The following is a 13,169-nucleotide window of genomic DNA, read 5'->3' as shown; positions in this document are numbered from 1 at the left end:
GACACTTAGACCCGATAGACTGAGGAAAAATAAATTTGAATGCAGTGACGCTGAAAGCACGGCGTGACATGAATTTTAAACTGAATAGAACATCCGCTAAATCTGCTGCTGGGGACAGCAAGTTCTAGTTTTAAAATTTTCAGTTTTATATAATAGAACTGTCAAAATTATGAATCTAAAACTGAAACACTCCTGAACATGCTTGTTTCAACATTATTGGTTAGAATTCTATCTGAAAAATTTTCAGTGAACGAAAAAACTCATGTTTAAATCGGTGCAACGACGACCGGTAAAATAATAAATACCAAACACTATTTTACCCTGTATCACAACCTGTCAGTATTTTATTGGGACGGTGTTGTGGCGTATGTAAATTATCTACACGCAAACGATAGCAATTCCATTCTTTTTCATACATTCCGTAAGTTGTTATAAATTTGTATAATTATAAAAGAATAAACAGTCAATCGGGGGAAATTGATTATGATATGATTATTATGTTTGCGTTTCCTTATGTATCAAATTAAGTACAAGTATAATGTGCGATTGATAAACTATAAGAACTACCTGTTGCTTAATCGTGTCTGGTGGCAATAAATAATTGGTTTAATCATTACATTTTCAGTAATTGACGCAGCGATGAATTCTTCGGAATGGTTTAACGAAATCTCAGACCAGCTATGGCCCGGGCAATGTTTCTCGCTGAAAGTAAAAAGGGTGCTTCATGAAGAACGTTCTGCATTTCAAGATATCAAGGTTCTAGACACGTAAGTACAAACGTGGGATGTAATTGGCAATTTCAATGTTTCCGTTTTTATCACTGACATGGTAAGCTTGAGAGCCACGCACAGGAGATAGTGACAAAACATAGAAGTAACCTTAGTCAGACTGATAACAGAAGGTCAGTATTCGTGCTCGTAGTTGAAATGCAAAGCACGAAATAATCAATAATTGTAACGGGTAGAGTCTGAATTATCATAAACAGCGCCTTTGGCAAAGGAGATTACCAAACACCAACTAAAACTGCTCCATCTAGTGTTAATCTATGTGATTCCTAAATTTTGATAGTTTATGAAAAATGGTTTGAGACCTGAAACTTTTTCAAAAAGTTTTTCATTCCTCAGGTATTACACTTTGTCATAATTGTGATATAATTCAAGTTTGAATGAAGTAACATTTGTGTAATTTTAAAATATAACGTTAGTCCTTCCATTTATTGAAAAATATTAAGTTTCTTCCTTGGAAATATAGTTTTACCGACCATGTTTTGTCAACACTAATAAATCACGAAAAAAAATTTCAAAGAAAGGCGGCACAGGAAATATTTACCAGACCTGTGCTATAATAAATAACTACAAAGTTTTGATTTTTGGTTAGTACTTCTAATTAACAGTTGTAGGTTAAAAAATTTCACTTTTCCTTTTTCTGAAAAGTTTTTTCAATATAAAACTCAAACATACTTTGGGTAGTTTCTTATCTACCCTTCCCACCAGACCATACAATAGATAAGCTTTATATGTATATCTAATATCTTTGAATGCGATGTGACAATTAGTGTCGAATGCACACTGATTACCGGACAATCCACTTTTTCATTCGGGGTAAATTTGGATTATGCATAATTGAACGAATATGAAAAAATTATTAAAATATTTTAGCTGCGTAAAGCGGTGAATAAATTTATAATGGTTGTAAATGATCAGATATATTATAGTTCATAATAGATAAATTCGAATTAACCGCTGTTACCGCCGTTGTATACTGCCGCTCTACGCATAATTGCCCCATGTGTTTAGGGAATCCCATAGCACATGGAAAAACCGCGTTTGACCAGTTTAATATACCCCCATGACTTACAGCAAAACATATTTTTTGGGACTATCAGCACTAAAAAAATAAGTTGCGTTGTCATTTTTATGTCGATTTTGTAACATTTTCCGAAGGAATGCCCTTATTCTAATACCAATTCGAAACAGCATTTAATACTACGTTCAACCACATCTTAACCATCAAAATCGGTCGAAAATGAAGTAGTTATTTATTTTTTCCCAAATTAGGAATCGTCTCCCATGACTCGAGTGGTTTATATAGCAATGTTTAAGAAACCTTGGGTGAGCGCCTATAAGAATTGAGGGCTTGGTAGTATACGTAAGAAAAAAAATCAGTTTTGCCGCCGGTTTATCCATATAAAACTTTTTTTAAATTCTGAGAGAAGAAAATCGGTCGATTTGTTAGATGGGAGTCTGTAAAATAGTTGTTGGAAAAACTATCGACCTAGGCTGAGGCTCGCAATACAACAGCGTAATGAAAAACTACACTCGGTCAATTGAAAGCGTGACACGCAAATTCAACATTTTCCTCCCAAACCTCAACAGGATCAACTCGGATGCTACATTGAAATCTGTTTCGATCAAAAAAAAAAATTACCATCTGTAATAAACCAGAAAAAATCCGTGAATATCTGTTAAATTTCTAAAAAGTCCAAATCATAATATTTTCAAAAATCTGTGAAAACATGTGAAATTTTCATCAAAATGCCAAAAATCTGTCATCTATAAAAAAGAACACGTGATGAAAAATTGTGAAAAGATCTGGATCAAATTAGCGATACTTGTTTCCTTAAGTCCGCTCCACAAGCCACATGATTTTACTTTTAACTGACGTATCGGAATACGCTGAAAACCGCTAATATGACCAGATGAATTTTATATTCAGATTCAGTATTACGGAATGAATCTGAATGATTTGACAGTATTCGTGAACCACATCTACCACATAACCAAAAAGCAACAAGAAACCACTATACAAGAGAAGCGAATACTGATATACTCTCTCAACTGTTCAGCTTTTCAAGGATACGCGCATATGCATGTATGTGTGAATACATTCGTTCCTGTTTCCTTGGGTTGTTACTTCGGTGTCAATAGCTGCAATTCATTCCATTGGGGCGAAGACTAGCGTTATTGTGGTTCGTTCGGATTGAATTTGAATGAATGGTGAAAGCTCTGCCGACAAATTGCTAATTGCATTATGCCGACTAATAATTATATCGACTCCTACATCAGATTCTCTGTTCTTCTACTCATTTAATGTACTAGTTTTATTTATCAAGTAATTAGTCAAACATGAGTTCTTTTACAACATCACGCTATCTTACTCTGTTTCAGCGTGTCTTACGGAACTGTGTTGGTACTGGATGGGATAATCCAATGTACGGAGCGGGACGAGTTTGCCTACCAGGAGATGATCGCGTTCCTTCCGCTTTGCTCCCATCCAAATCCTAAGAAAGTGCTCATCGTGGGAGGCGGCGATGGAGGCGTTGCTCGCGAAGTTGTGAAACATCCACTGGTTGAAGAGGTGCACCAGGTCGAAATCGATGACCGAGTCGTGGAGTTGTCCAAAAAATATCTACCATTTATGGCATGCGGCTTTGATTCACCCAAGCTAAAGTTAACGATTGGTGATGGGTTCGAGTACATGAAACAGCGAGAGGGTGAATTTGATGTTATTATCACCGACAGTAGCGATCCGATTGGGCCAGCTGAATCTCTTTTCCAAGAATCATACTTTGGATTGGCGAAAAGGGCCCTAAAGCCGAATGGAATAATTTGCTCTCAAGGCGGTACTTTTTGGGTTAACATGAATCACGTTAAGGAAACTATGGATCACTGCAAGAAGAATTTTCCAGTGGTCGGATATGGATTAGCATCGGTTCCGTCTTATCCATCTGGACAGATTGGATTTTTCATAGCTAGCTTGAATAAGGTAAGATCTTTAAGAAGTGTTTTCTTGCGTGCGATCTTAATTCTATATTTCGTCATTTGTATAGCACACAATATTCAAGAATCCTACTAAAACATTCTCAGATGAAGAAGTTGATCAGATGAAACTTCGGTACTACACGACAGAAATGCATCGGACTGCATTTACTCTACCGAGGTACGCGGCCAAACATCTCTATTAAAGTAAAATAAAATCTACAATTGCCTTATTATACAATAATCATACAATCTGATTGTATGCGCTTTTTGAAAGCTCATCCTTTTTTTAAACAGCTATTTACATGTTTATTGGGACTGCAAAATACATACAGTACAAATTGAATGGAATTTTATTTTCATGACATGTAATCCTGCCCGACCGATCGCTGCTAATTTAACTGAAATTTTATACATTTAATATTTTCTAGTAAATTATGGGTTCGATAAGTTCGCTCGGTTCTAAATGGAATGATAGTGAGATGAATAAAGCGATCAAATAAAAAAGTTCTGCGTTTTTGGAAGCACGTTTTATAGGGTGGAAAAAATACAATAACGCACCAATTCTAGCTTTTTCCGTGGATCGAAATTAAATTGTTTATGATTTTTTATTTCAATCGATTCATTCAATCAATCAATCATTTATTTATTTGCTTATTTATTTCTTCATTCATTTATTTATTTTTTTCCTTATCTTTTTATTTAGCCATTTTTTCAATTTCTTGTTTTTTTATTTTTTTCTAAGTATGCTTAAAGTAACTTTTAAGAAATGAAATCTATCATCAACGTTTTGGCAGCTTCCGGATCACGATCAACGATGCTTGCCTTGCGCTGCGATATTTTTTGGCCAGTCGTGCTTTATTTATATTCGTTTTCAAATCCTTGTTTTTGCTGGGTCTGGGTCATTTGGCATAAGGTCATTTAGCATTTGGTTTTGGGTCATTTGGCATAATTTCTAATTTTGCGTAATTTTGAGAAGTGATCATACTTGAGGTTATTTGCCTTTTTTGATCTACAGGGAACCGCTGGCTAAACATGATGATGAGTTATGTTCTATCAACAACCATACGGTAGACTTGGTTGGAAAAAGCCTAACTCCTACCAGCCGAAGTGATGTGATGTGATATGTGATTATCATGTAATTATTAGCTGCATTTAAAATAGCATTCAAATGCTTTCCTCATGTGTTTAAGAAGAGGGAAGACGGGGAATAAATATGAAACTTTAAATTCAATTGTAATACATCATATATTCACTATTTATGGATTGGTATAACTTTTTATTATATGCCGTAACAATTCCGAAGTAGAACCGTTGCATATTATTTTCGCCATGAATCAATAATATTGAAAACATCAACGAATTTTTTCGCAGTTTTTTGCGTTCCAATAATGCTTGCAGTTCCGTTTTCTGAAATGTTATTTTGATTTAAATGTATTGTTTTTCATGAAAATAATTATAATTTGCGTTCAAATACCTTTATTGACTGTTCGGGAATCTCCGATTCTCTTGACTGTAATTCGTTCGCCTAGCGTTGTGATGCGTTAAGCCATATTAATCTGTTTATTTTTTCACATCGTATATTCAAGTAATACTTATGTTTTTTGCATGTAACATTAAAAGTATGTGACAATCACATAGAATATATACATTATATACGTGAAAATTAATGGTATCTTTTTTGAAAATCTTCAATGTAGGTATGAATGTTATCTGCTCCACGTGAATCTAATGTGATTGGCCGATTTTAATATTTACGTGCTTTTTCACATGAAATGTATGTGATTATTTGGCTCAGTGGATATGAAATTTCTTATACATCGACCAAATTCAAATCGTGATTATGACGTTTTTGGTGTAGGACAGTATGGTTGTTGCTTCTAAAAACAGTAACCTTCTTACCAGGGTAATTGTCATGCCATGCATTGGCTTTGTGCTCTCTATACGCACACCTCCAATATTTTTGTTTTTTTTTACTGAAAAGAAGTCTTGTAATTTATTGGCTCAAAATAACTCAAATAATGGGTGTGTTTTTGATAGCGCCAAACGGAGACAGTCAGTTACTTATAAATTATATAATCTATTTGGGTCATTCCACGCGAAGTGATCAAAAAAAGATGCAAACTTGAAATCGACCTTCACGGATTTGAACAAAATTTGGAGGAATTGTTCATCTAGGGCCAATATATAAAAACCCAAATTTTGTGTCAATTGAACCACCCCTCGGGTCATGGGAGCACCCCCCGTTTTGGAAAATTGCCAAACCCCTTGATTTTCTTTTGATCATATCTCCGGTTCTATTTACTCTAGAATCAAACCACAAGATGTTCAAGGAGTCTAGAAAAAATATTATTTTTTGCCGAAAGTGCTGCCAACTGTGCAATTTTTTCAGTTAAATATTAAAAGTTAATTTTTCGCTCAATACATATATTTTAATTTTGAAAATTTTAATGCCATCGCGTTCCTCAGACATTTTTACATAAAAAAACACTTATCGTCCCAATATAATATGAACGCATCCTGAGATATACCGTTTTGAAGGGAATGTAAACAAAGTTTTTATCTCTTTCCGACTGGTAACGCAACGTATGATGACACACGAAAGAAAAATTGAAAGGAGAAAAAGAGATGATCGATTTATTTTGCTGTGGTTTAGACATATGCACAGGGTTGAACATAAGTTCCACTGCGATCCACAACGTCAAAACGGAACGGAATCGGAACGGAATTTCAGCTTATCTGGGCCCTGAGTCTGCGTCTACTTTCGTGGTAGTCGTGGGATACGTGCTAAGTGAAATAATGTAATAGACATTTCCACAATTCTATTGAACAAAACCAGCCAATGAATCATAGTTTGGATAAATGAAAAAGGCGCAATTGCACCACTAGGTGAATTAAAACAAGTTTTTTTTTTTCAGAAATCGACACCCTTCTATCAAATCATAATGCGTATTAAAACGAAATACAATCAATGCAATCATCTGACATATCAACTCGACATCAGCTGTTTCAGTCTGAGTGCATAAGGAGAGTGACGACACTGTCAAAATTGGAACAATGATTATTTGTCAGTGTCATTCCAAACGAGTCAAATCCATGTATTTTGAGAGGTCGTTTGTTCGTTTGGAATATTAATGACAGATAATCATGACAGTTGTCTTCACTCTCCTTACATACACTCTGGTTTCAGTCTGTAACTTTACTTCCATTGATATAGGGGAACTGGGGGTAAGCCCGACACCCTGGGTAAGTCCGACACCCCACGACTTTTCCCAGATATCAAATTTTAAATCATACAATAATGACAGGATATTATTAGTACGATTATTTCAGGTATTTCGATACACATCGATGCCATATAGGTTCATTAAACGCCAACGAAATAAACAAAACAAGTGAAAGCAAAGTTGATGCGCTTTTGGATGTTATTTTTAGTTGATACATTTTAAGGTTTTAATAACACAAAAGCTTTGAAAATAACCAGTTTTTGTGTCACACATTCTATTCTACTCTCCACATCGTTATTTGTGTGTATTGAAGATATGTTTGAGTATTTCAATACTGTTAATTGAGCATTTAACAAAAATGTGCGCTGTTAGGGTAAGACCGACAGTTTTTGGGTGGGGTTAGACCGACACGGTGTTTAGTTGATTGGGTTCGTTTTTGAATCGATATAAACGACTGGGTATATTTGTTGTGTTCAATTATACTATAATTACGTCATGTTAACAATTGCAATACACGGAAACTATGTTTTTTGTCTTTATTTATCAGTATTGTCTAAAAGCCGACCAAAAAAAAACAGAAACGAAAAGTATAATCTAATATGAGATTTTCAAATGATATTGATGTAAAATTTTCATTGACCGTCGGATTATTGATCAGCAGTGTTCCGAAAAATCACAACACGAACCGGCTAGCTTACTACGAAGCGTGCGTCACTTTTAAGTGAATGAGTTATTGTAACAGCGTATATAATCTGCTTGCAGAACAGCTCTTCTTCGTTATAATGGCTATACAAGTGGCAATAAAGCTCTAAAGAATTACTTGAGAAAACCCGTACCATAATATAAACCATGCGTTAAGGTTCAAGTTACCTTTTTTGAGCATGTGTTAGATTTGAACACTGGGTAGTATGGGTAGGAAAAATTGTGTTCAGCTTTGCCACCGGATTATCCATTTAAACCTTTTCAAAACTCTAAAAGAAGAATATCAGCCGATTTATTAGATCACAACGATTCAAATCATACAAAATAGCTGCTGGAAAAACTATCGGTTGCGCTAAATGGTGCTTTTGAAAAGTGGCTGTGATTTTTTGTCACACTACCACACCGTGCTGGGGTACGCAACACAACTGCGTAATGAAAAAACCACAGCCACTTTTTCAAAAGCACCATTCAGCTAAGCCGATAGTTTTTTCCTGTAGATATTTGGCATGAATTGAATCGTGATGATCTAATAAGCCTTGAGGTAAATTGAGCCTTAAACATTATTTATTCATAACACCACGCATTCGAATGTTCTTCCTCTTGCTACGCGATGAAACTACAGAAAGCATGCGTTTGCATCACACATACTCATATACACATAATTGCACTTTATCACACATACACAATACATTTTTAATGGAAAAATTGGACCAAAAGAAAGATCAAAAGGGGGTCGCTCTTGCCCCTTTGGGGTGTCGGTCTTACCCGCAGCGTTTTTAAAATGTCATTTTCTCCATTTTTTGGCAACCAATAATTTTTAATGAATTCAGTTTTTTGAAACGTTGAAAAAATTATATTTTGTTAAGAACCACCTAAACAAGGATTATGCACAGAATATACAATTTTAGGAGCTTTGTGGAATTTTAGAAAAATTATTGCGCTTAAGGTGTCGGACTTGCCCCGCGGTCCCCTAAGTCAAGGCAGGGAGATATAGTATGTTTCGTTTCATAGAAACATTGTCAAATGTTTTGAAATAATTTATCTGAACATTCCAACTCGACAATATTTTAGTTCGAATTTCTATATATTAAAATTAGGCTGTGCACGCTGACAAAGTCGACGTAACATTGACTTTTACTGTGAGCCGTGTTTACCAACACTGCCATTTAGCTGTGAAGCAATGCTGGTAAACACGGCTCACAGTAAAAGTCAAATTTATGTCGACTTTGTCAACGTGCACAGCCTAATACTCCCCCCCCCCCTCACACTACTCTCTATTGCTTAAAACTGCCTACGCCCAAGAAATTGAGCTAAGGCTTTTGAATAATTCATCCAAACATACCAATGTGGTAAATCTAAAATAGGGTGATGAGCCCATTTTGGCACCATTAGGGAGAGGGTCGCACTATTTTTGGAACAACTTTAAAAGAAGCCATATTACCTATAACCTTTTTCAGAATAAAGTATCAGTGTACTGTTTCTTAAACATCTATATAATGCATATTTAGCAGAATTGTCTCAATTTTCAGCATAAATAAAAATAAATGTTCTATTCGGTACATCTATTCCCACCTCAACGATCCAATTATCGCCTCATGGGTGTGCCAATTTCCACCTCATCGAAAAACAATCTAGTTGAAACGCAATGCCTCATATGCCATTTGCGTCGATTCGAACTAGGTATCCACATCATGGACGCCATCGCGGTTTGTAAATTATGCTTTTTTCAGCCGATCAAAACAAATGTAAACATCACGCACATGAAAGAAACTCATCAGCTGATAATAGAAGCGCGCCCAGAACTGCGCACGCACGAAATAACCATGCGAAGGTTAACAACTGGAATGATAAATTTCACATCACACTTTGCTTTCTCCCGATCCGAATTGTATGTGCAGATGAAAATAAAATATCTGCAATCAACAATTAGTTGAATAACTTGAAATAATTAATTACTTATACCTGCAATTGCATTACAATATATTTTCAAGTTTATGTTTTGGTTTGGTCGCACTGGTGATTCTTTTCTGTATGATGGATGCAACAAGAATGTTTTGATTGTGGTAGTGTATCGGGCAAAACATGGCAATAATGTGAGCCCCCGTATTTAATATTATCCTATTATAACACTAGGCCTATCCTAGTGCTTGACGAGTGCTTTTAAAGTGAAATAATCGTAAAAAGGTTCTCCAGCTAAAATAAAGGTATGTATCAGTGCAATGTTTAATATATTTGTGCCAGAATAACGAGATATGAGGCGGTAAATGCTGGCTCGTAAGAGTTTATTTAGCTAAGCGTCGTTGCGTCCTGATTCTTTTCACTAAGTGAGTGAGGCGGATAAGCAGATATTTCAATAAGGTGATTTTGTTTCAATTAAGAGCTGGATTTAGAGGATAGTTCTAAATACATATGTGCACAACAAGTAAAGAATATAACTTGAGCTTATTTTTGCACTCCTTTTTTAGCTAAATTGATATTGTCATTATCTCATATGTTTGGTTCGAAGCCAAAGGGGTACGAAATAGGGTCACAATAGGCTCTACTGCCATAATAGGCCCATCACCCTACATGATGTTATTTTGGTATGCTATATGAAATATCATTGGAACACGCGCAGTGTTAGCAAAAAAAAGATTTTTGGCATTTAATTCGGTTTTTCGAACATTGGACAGCTACAGCTACGTTTTAGAGGCATTCTACACCATACATCCTTCGGCAAAGTTGTTCAGCATATCCTGGACTACACTTCTGAAAAGGGCCGGAGGTGGGGTGTGGGTGGAATCCGGTACTTCCAGCTGGTATACTTAATAACGGTAAAGGCCCTAGTATAAAGGTACGCAAAGAGTGTGCAGAAAGTGAAGCCGAAAAAAGTCTACGTATCGAGCAAAATTAGAATCCAACTTTGCTGCAGAGGTATCAGAGATGTATTCCAATTGTGCTCGATAGGTAGGCTTTTTTGACTTCACTCTTTGCGCTACTGTTCTCTATAGACTGTGAATAACGGCAGTGGCACCTTTCGATGCGGCATGTTTGGCCAGCTCACCCGAAAACAGCAAACGAACGACAGCCTGTATCTCGCGTCAGACGAGAAGCCTCGTTCACAATGCTCTCGAAGATATCATTCACGAAGCTGTTCATGATGTTCATCGCCTTCGATTAGACTCCGGTGTCCGGATGGACTTGCATCAACAGTTTGTAGAAGTAGATAGTGTAGCTCTCCTTGCGGCGTTGCTTTCACCTCTTCTTCTATCCTCTTTTCGTGATGTTGTGCTTCTGTGCCTTACTGCCGCCGGATTTTTTGACGGTTTTACTGATGGCTTTTGGTGGCATTGTGACGATGACGACGCAATGCTGCTGCTAGGTGCGAACTGAAACTGATGAAAAAAATCGGCTGTACCTATCTTTCATACTCGACTGTAGCGAAACGAAAGTCCATCCTTTTTATATTTAACGCATTTCGTTCGTTGCTCTGCCCCAATGAAAAACGGAAAATTTCAATGAATTCTTACTAAAATTCAATTGCTTGGTCCTAAAAAGGACCGTTGCTGTGAGTTTTATTTTGGAAGTCATAGTTTCGGCCCGCTCACCGCGGATTGAACGAGCCAGTTGGATGTCTCTCGGCATGATGGTGGTAACTGTTTGGTATAGATCGCGCACAGAATCGTATTCTCGACCAAATCGACTAGGTAGGTCCTGCTGGCTTCTTGTAGGTCTGAGCTCTTGATGCGTAGATCGATTTCGAAATCCTGTGCAATCTCACAGCACAGACGCTGGAAGGGCAGCTTGCGGTTTAGTATCTGATAGCGAATAGAATTTCGCGCAATGCAACAGCAATAGGGCTTTTTGGCGCTACTCTTGCTTGTTCTGCTATGTGGCTTATAAGGTCTGGCTTTGAGAAAAGCTGTGGCACACATATAAATAGGTTGTATCATTTATGTTGATTTGCGTTTAAAATTATTTTTGAACTATTTGAACAAGTTTTACATAGGAAACGAGGTATCAGTAGCAAGCGTTGAGCGTTATCCGTTCGATTTATGAAATAAGATTAACAATCCGTTCAGTATGAGGAAAGTTATTAAGGTTCAACGTATACGTTACGCTTCCGTTTTGAAAATATTGTAGTGGATTACAATATTTAATGGATACCCAGTACGTAAAGTAAGACGCCAGTCCTACGTTAATACAGTTACTCTCGGAGATGCCACGAGTATAAAATGAATATGAATTATACGAGAAATCTATTATCTTACTACTAGGTGGATTACCAAGGCCTATGTGTCATTCGTTATCGAGCACTCAGTCGAGATAGAAGTCTTTTGTCATCGGTCCGTACACTCTATAGCGACAAATAGTGTTAATCCGCGTTCAAGGTTATTTACACACTCTGCGCCTAGTTGAGGTTTCAGTATTTTTTCCCTTCTTGTGTGTTTCTGTTTCTGAGTACCGTTAGCCGGTCAGTGAAGTGAAACAGTGTTCTTCTAGTAAGCCGTCTGGATACCGTTACATACACAAGCTAAGTATTAGTTTTCGTTTCCCCTTCTTGGTTGTCTTAATAACGTGCACTGGGCAATAGGCCCGTGCAAAAATAACTTCCCCTGACGGCGGTTCATCTCAAGGTGAGATGGACGTCGAAATAAAATCGGCTCCCCGGCTCAAGGTATATCCGAGCTCGGCCACCGGGCCATTTGTGATCTTCTTTCGGACCAAAGAAAAAAAGTGTTTGAATCTGTTGCAGATTTCTCGAGTTCTGACGGATCGGTATTCGGCCGTGACAGAAATATCGAAAATTCGGCCTGATAAGCTTCGGGTGGTGGTTAACAGTTCAACTCAGGCAGGCCCGTAGCCAGGATTTTGTTTCGGGAGGGGCTTAAAAAAATTTGCATAAAGCTTTTAATTCTGACAATTTGATATAGTCACTAGAAACTAAATTAAATTTTGAAAAGTTCATAATGAAATCAATTCCAAATCAAAGACAATCCTAAAAATATGTTCATTGTCACAAGAAAGGTTATAGTACTTACTCTCGTTACAACAAAGTATATTCTAGAGTTCACAGTATCTATGCGCTAACCGAATATGACAATGCTTGACGGTGCTGGAAAACACTAGGTGTTCCAAGCTACACCTTTAAAAGGCGTAGAAGATGCTAAACCGAAATGAGTAGAAAAATATCCATAAAATGTTCGAACGAAGAGAATGTCGAAATTCGTACAAAATCTTCTGATTTAGCAAGCGATTTGTAGATGCGCAGAGACGGTTCAACTTCTATTTTCTTTGTCTGGTGTTCTGCGAGTATTACCAGTTCCAAGGCATCATGCTAACACAATTTTTTGATATATTCTATTTAAATGAAACTATTTTCAAGACTAGCCTTGGTCGGGTAGATTAGAACCCCAGTTAGGAAGGATTTTTGGTAATCAATAGGATCAAAATATAAATTTAAATGATTAAATCAACTGAAGGAAACTGCCCACAATTTAAT

The 13,169-nt window shown here is 36.7% G+C and overlaps 1 protein-coding gene across 4 annotated transcripts; it reads left to right on the top strand.

Moving 5' to 3' along the window:
- The first annotated feature begins 332 nt into the window (after positions 1–332).
- On the top strand, positions 333–4,104 carry LOC131692387 (spermidine synthase). Of its 4 annotated transcripts, none has more exons than XM_058979398.1 (4): positions 333–421; positions 626–767; positions 3,168–3,765; positions 3,830–4,104. In XM_058979398.1, exons 2-4 carry the CDS (start codon positions 640–642, stop codon positions 3,962–3,964), a joined length of 861 nt encoding a protein of 286 aa, XP_058835381.1. In that variant the 5' UTR covers positions 333–421; positions 626–639; the 3' UTR covers positions 3,965–4,104. The 4 variants fall into 4 exon arrangements, with proteins under 4 accessions (XP_058835381.1, XP_058835383.1, XP_058835382.1 ...); XM_058979399.1 differs by having other exon boundaries at positions 358–421; positions 638–767; XM_058979397.1 differs by lacking the exon at positions 333–421 and adding an exon at positions 523–540.
- The last annotated feature ends 9,065 nt before the right edge of the window (positions 4,105–13,169 follow it).

The sequence above is a fragment of the Topomyia yanbarensis genome, chromosome 3, assembly GCF_030247195.1.
Source record: "Topomyia yanbarensis strain Yona2022 chromosome 3, ASM3024719v1, whole genome shotgun sequence".
NCBI classification, from domain to species: Eukaryota; Metazoa; Arthropoda; class Insecta; order Diptera; family Culicidae; genus Topomyia; species Topomyia yanbarensis.
Note: the sequence above shows the minus strand (reverse complement) of the source record. Positions and strands in the feature narration are given on the sequence as shown.